This window comes from Chaetura pelagica, unplaced genomic scaffold (genome assembly GCF_000747805.2).
Source record: "Chaetura pelagica isolate M959 unplaced genomic scaffold, ChaPel_1.0 scaffold1445, whole genome shotgun sequence".
NCBI lineage: Eukaryota > Metazoa > Chordata > Aves > Apodiformes > Apodidae > Chaetura > Chaetura pelagica.
This window is the reverse complement of record NW_009953199.1, coordinates 94160-100576: the sequence shown is the minus strand read 5'-3', so window position 1 is coordinate 100576 and position 6417 is coordinate 94160. Positions and strand designations below refer to the sequence as shown.

Sequence of the window (6417 nt, the reverse complement as noted above, 5' to 3'; positions counted from 1 at the left end):
AGGTTTGGAAAAAACAAAGATCAAGGAAAGAGAGAAGCCAAGTTTTAAAAAAACGACGCGTTCAGTGTGCTTAGTCATAGATAGACAAACGCGGGAGGGCTGGCAGAGGCCTGTTTTCATCCTGAAACTCCCCCTCACATCCCAGACGCGCTGGGCCGTGTTTGCTATTGAGATAACATCCCCTTCCCCCACCACCCACAGATTACTGAAGGAGCAGCCGTTGCAAAAGGAAAAAAAAAACCAACAGCAACCAGCAGTTGCCTTGCTCTGCCTGCAGGAGGAATGTCAGGAAGTGTCTGATGGTGGGTGGGATGAAAGGAGGAAGCTGAACTCTAAAGAGAATATTCTAGCTCTGCTCGTGCAAACAAATGCCCCTCTGTATTTTGCTTGATAAGAACATCCAGCAGCAGGTCCTGCAGGCAGGGTGAAAGTGGAATAGTCACTCACACAGCTCTGAGGGATTTGGTTTGTACATGCTGCATTATCCAAAGCACTCTGTGAACTGGAGGGTGAAAAGATGTAAACAGCTAGGAAAAAATACAAGCATCATCAATAATTAATAATGCCTTTTTGTAATGGGAATGATCCAGTATTACTTATGAAGTTAATTTCTAGTTGGATGGATTTGTGGGAGTATATGAAATTTGGACCAGGATTTAAGTTCAGTGCAATCATGCTTTTTATTCTACTTAAAATAATTATAATTCTATTCTGCATTTTCTTTTTAGGTCTAAATAACACACAGCCTTTGTTTCCAGACATTCCAGACATCAGTTTTTGTGCACCAAATATGGCAGTTCTCAGATCCCCAAAGAGAATCTAGTTATAAATACAAAGGAAATTGTTTTCATTCATTGTCACTGTGCAACCCTGTGGAAATGCAAAAATAAGCCCGAAACAGAGATAGTGATAAGCACACTGGATTTCTAAAATCATGGAGTCAACAATGAGGAAGGAACTTAATTGCATACTTCATGAAATATTTAAACAGAGTGACCAACATGTGCAAATGTGGTGCCTAGAGTTTTACATCTGATTCTGTGCTGTGAACAGCTGGTGCTACGCTGTGTCAGTGACTCTCATCTTTTTTACTCTGTAGCCTTAAAAATTGCCAGTACACCATCCACAAGTCACTGTTTCTTGCAGTACTTTTGAAGCTTATTTTTTGTACTGGGTGATCTGTTGTGAAAAACTCTTAAGGCAGAAGCACAAAACTCCAAGGGAGAAGAGAATTGTGTTTCTTACTTAACTATAGACCTTCAGGTACATCCTGGGGACACTGGTGCAAGTAGTCCACAGCAGGTCCTGGGTGGAGGTTAGCATAGAGAGCAGGCAGAAAACTCATCTTTGTTGCAGTAGGTTAGCACAGTTGTTAACTATTTTCCAGCTATCTTCACACCTTGCTTATGCTACCTGTACAGATTTATTGGCAAGTTTTTCTAGTGGAGATCCAGTTAATCACAACAGAAGTCAAGTACCTGCCTCACAGCAGGTTCTTGTGTCAAAACACAAGGGAGGAAATACAAATTTTCTCTTTGCTTTTGTCTTTGCTTTTGTTTTTTCACCTGCTCTTCTCCCTTTGCTGAAAATCTCAACTCCTACCCCACATAAACTTCCTTCCTGCGACTGAGCCCTGTGCTGCTTTGATCAGCAGTTGGAAGAAGTTAGTGTTGGCAACAAGCTGTCACCTCTGAGCACCCCGAGTTAGGTGGGGTGAGATTAGTGAGACCTCAATGGGCCATTGTTCCGGGCTGCTTGCAGGCTCAGCTTGGCATTGCAGTGCCATGATGTTTAGAGATATTATTTGCTGTAACAAGATGCCAAAGGTAATTTAAAAAAAAAAAAAAAAAGAGAAATTGCAGACTTTTGCAAAATCTGAGTGTCAAGGTCACAAATTTTGCCTGGGGTACATGTCAGTTTGTCAGACCTATAACCCTCTGGGAAGTCCATTCCACTGCCTGATGTTAAAGCAGATCTGCTAAAAGATACTACCAAAGTATCTTTGTCTTCTGAGACCTGCTGAGAAATGACATGAATAATCTTGTTGTTTGGCCATTCCTGTTGTTTGGAGGCCTCCTCTTGATTCTTTACTGTAAGTTACATGGGAGTCCCCACTTACAAACTCTGGTTACTGCTTTTTAACATCATCCTGTGACTCCATCACTTTTTATTAATGCAGAATAAAACTGTTTACTTGAAAACTTCTGCCATCCTCATGGTACAAAAGGAAGGGTTTCCAATTTTCTTACAGTTATTTCCTGTATGTTTCCAATGTTCCCCCTGTGGTGTGAGTTTATGTTTTGGAAATAACAGTGAATTAAAAGAAATACACAGAGGAGACATGGCCAGGTTTTAAATTTTAAAGGCACTCAGGGCAGTCTGATGAGATGCAGCCTTGTGAGTCTGCTCCATTTTTCTGCCCCACTTACATTCTTTGCATAGCCAAGTATTACCCAGAACTGCTGGTATTTCTGCAGAGCTGATGTCTCTGCTTTCTGTTGAGCACTTGCCTCGTCTGCAAGAGTAAAGAACAGGATTCTCTTTAACAGCTGCCTTCCATTCTTGTCACATATTTATTGTCAGTGACAAAATTTTAAATTCTCTTAACAGAGAAATGGAAGCTGTTAACTGTAGGGCAGCAGGATACATCTTAGGTATGCATGACTTGTTTCTCTCCACAGCTCAAGGAAATGTATAGATTCATGGCTTTGTTGTACAACTGTGCTGAGTGCTCCTGCAAGCCTGTAAGCATCCTTAACTCCAATTGACTTCATTGGAAGTGAAGAGCTCTTGGAGCCTCTTGGAAGACAGACTTGGCGCGCTCGAGTGTGCCTGCAGCAGACACAGTGTGCACAGGCACCACTGCACCATCAGCTACTGCTGAGAGAGGAGAAAACGGGCAGCCACAGGAGGGAATGACTAGTTGTTCCAGTGCTCCAGACACCAGATTCCTCTTCTCACCTTGCTATGGATTGTGTGGTCCTGGACAAGTCACAGCAATTCCCGATCTTGGAGCTCTCTCTTTTTAAGCCAGAGTATGAAGTTAGACATGTTGAAGGCAATGAGATGGGCAGATACAATGGCACTGGGAACTACGTAAGAGTATGAAAGATAAGTAGCTGTACTTCTCGGCTTGTTACAGCAGTGTGCAGCACTTCTCAGGTTGTAACAGCAGTGTGCAATGTTTCTTCTTGGGTTCAGTGATCCCACTGATTCTTTTTACAGGCCCAGTGCTTGTCATGCCCATCCAGCCTCACCAACCAGCACAAACACCAGAACACACAGTAATGCCAGAAAAAACACTGGGGAGTAAAGCAATGTTCTTGCATCTGCTAAGCAGTGCAAAGTAATTGTCAACAGGCTAGGGATCCCTGCTGTGACCTTCCTTGCCCAGCATGGGAAGGGGAGGGAGAAGAGGGAAAGGGAATGAGAAAAGAGGGGATGTGACAGGGGGAGTTCCCTGCTGCACTTCGCAGGGGTCTGCAGAATGTTTCTTTCTGCTTATCTCTTTTGTGACTTTGATGCTACTTTGGATCTTCACTGTCAAAATCTTCGTGCATTTCAGTAACTTAATTAGCTCAAAGAAATTAAAAATGAAAGCTCTTGAACTTTAACCCTTCCAGGTTGAGAAGGGTTGACAGCAGAACTGTCAACTTGTGGTGTCAGTAGCATTCAGACATTTTCCTGAACATCTATTACTGCCTTTTCTGTGGACTCTCGAGCCTGATTTGAATCCCTGTTAACCCACTAGGAATCACAGTTATATCCACTGAAACCACTGATGTCATTGTGCAAAGACAATTAATCCCTCCCTCCCATCTTTCAGTTCCTGGATTTGTCTGTCACTAGAATCTCTTACCTGGCCCTGCATTACTTTCACTTTTCTGGGTTAACAAATCACCTCTGGGCATATTTGTCATGGTATACAGGAAGAACCTCTTGGTGAGCAGATTTAATCCGTATTCAGTCAGGGAGTGAAAACAATGCAGGAGGGAGGGAGAGGGGAACTCTCACCATCAGAAGCCACAGGAAAAGTGCTGTGAACTGTGAGCTAGTCCTCTCAGCCTGCCTCCATGCTTCACCTACCAGGTGTTGCTGTAGGGATTTTACTTTCTCCTTAATTCTATAAAAGATAATGTTATTATTGATGAAACTGTGTTCAGCCCTAGAATAATGAAACCATTCTGCAGAAATCCCTGCTGTTCCAGTCAGGTTCATCCAAGTGCAGCACAGACACGACCAGCAGAGCCTGCAGCAGGGTAAGGACACCAGCAAGTGTTGCTCCCATCTCCCTCTCCACTTCTGCTTCCTGATTTTTAAAATTCCTGAGCATCTCTAGTTCTGTGACATTCTTGAATTTCTGCAAACAGCCATAGAAGTGTTTTCATCTTGGTCAGAACTGCCCAGGGAATGCCCAGGGAGCACAGACACAGCATCTCCTCACAACATTTAATTGCTCTTTAGCAGTGGTACGTTACTGTGATTCATCCAATTTTACTGTTTGTACATAGGACACTTAGAGAACCTCATGGGGTAATTACCCTTGATTAGCAGGTTGGACACATACTGCTCTTTCATCCTGCAATTTGCAATTAAGAATACAGACATAATGCAGATTTCTTCTAGTCACTCTTTTATGTTTATAGGATGAGGAAACTGTTTAGGGAAAAATAATCTAAATCAGCCACCTGCTGAGATCCATCCCCTTCTTACCTGAGGATTACCCTGTGCTTGGTGGCAGCTGAGACATTTATACCTTCAGACACCTCAGTGCCAGCTCAATTCCCTCTTCCAAACATTCCTCTAAGCCCTGCTGCAGGTCTCTCTTCAGTCATATGTGGCTCAATTCACTTGTGAAGATCACTTGGACAGTATGAAAAGTCTTCAGAAGTCCTAACACTGATGTATATTTTAATTAGATGTTAGTATTTTGGGGCAGGGAAGGGTCTTCAGTTCTTCCTTCTTTGTGGCTTCTCCCAACAGACCCATAAAACTCAATATTACGGATGCATGAACTGTCCCAATAGCTGGATCAATAGGAAGGATGGAGAAGTACTTCAGAGCCACTTCCAGTGTTATCACAGTTGTCATGGGGAGTTCCCAGTCTCAGACAACATTTATTTGCAGTGGGACACAACCCAGAAAATATCTCAAGCTTTCTTCCTTGGAGTTTGTTTTTGTATGAGAACAGCAGCTGCCTTGTGTGAGTATTTCCAGAATAAGTGATTGTTACCAGAGGTCAGTTTTAGTACAAGCCCTCACAATGACATCAATATATTTCTTTGATTTTAAGCTAGGATAAATACTCATATTGCAGTTATACTATGTGTGATCATAGCCTGGCCTCTACTAGAGACATGGAGATTCTAAGCTACGTTGTGTACTTCAGTTAAGTTGTACAGACTTAGGCAGGACTGGGAGCAGAATTCTACTCCCAGTTTCCTTCAAAGGGTGCTAACAATTAATAGCTCCCTAAAATACAGTTCACTTGCACTTGGGACACAGCAAAGGCAGAAACAACCCCTCATTATTTTTGTTGCTTCCTGAACCGACACAACCAGGTGTGACAGGGAGGCAGTGCCAGTTTGTGTGCAGCCAGAGCCAGTCCCAAATTCCTTCTTCCAACGCTTTAACCTCTGAGACACCTCGTGGTGGAAACACTTACTGCTGGCAGAGAGGGAATGACATCTCTGGGAGGATCCATTTTGCAGCAGCTTGGGGCTTCCATTCTGCTGCCCTTGGTGGTGGTGGGTGCCACCCAGCCCGGGGGGCTGACCTGGGGAAAAGATTGAGCAGGTTTTTATTTAAAAAATCTAAAGCCACAGGGAAATTCATTTAGTAGAGTAGGGATGGTCGTTGTACTTGGTGATCCCAAGGGCCTTTTCCAACCCGAATGGTTCTGTGATGGTTGATCATGAGGTCCAAGCTTTGCCTTTGGCTTTACAAATATTTATGAGATCGGTGGGCAGCATTTTGTCAACGCAACACTTTCTGTGCAAAACAAAGCAAACGTGGCTTTCCCCTGGGGTTTCACAGGGGTTGTTCTTCAGACCTCAAACCGAACGGGAAGCTCGGATGGGAGCTGGGGGTGTGACGGACTGAAATCCCACCCTGTTGGTGTCCCCAGGGTCCCAGCGCTGGGACCCCCGGCCCTGGAGGGACGCAAAGTCCTCTCGCCCTGTTTGCCGCGTCAGAACGTGGAATGTTGCAGTCGTTACCTCTGAGAGTTTTAAAACCGCTTTATTCTTCTACATATTTTTTCCCCACACGTTGAGGAACCGACCCCCCCTCTCCTGCGGCGCGGGACGGAGCTCAGAGCCGGTCCCGGGGGTCGGTGTGTCATTCGTGGTGCTTCCCCACGCGACTCTTCGCACGGAGCAGCCCCACAGCGGCCTCCCGCGCGGCAGTGCGCTCCCG

The 6417-nt window shown here is 44.5% G+C and overlaps 1 protein-coding gene across 1 annotated transcript in view; it reads left to right on the top strand.

The window, feature by feature from the left end:
* The first annotated feature begins 3918 nt into the window (after window positions 1-3918).
* The window catches only part of SFPQ (splicing factor proline/glutamine-rich), a 17782-nt gene continuing 15283 nt past the window's right edge, over window positions 3919-6417 (top strand). The window contains exon 1 of the mRNA XM_009997388.1: window positions 3919-3942. Within this exon, the coding sequence (XP_009995690.1) occupies window positions 3919-3942 (24 nt within the window). The remainder of the gene's footprint in view (window positions 3943-6417) is intronic.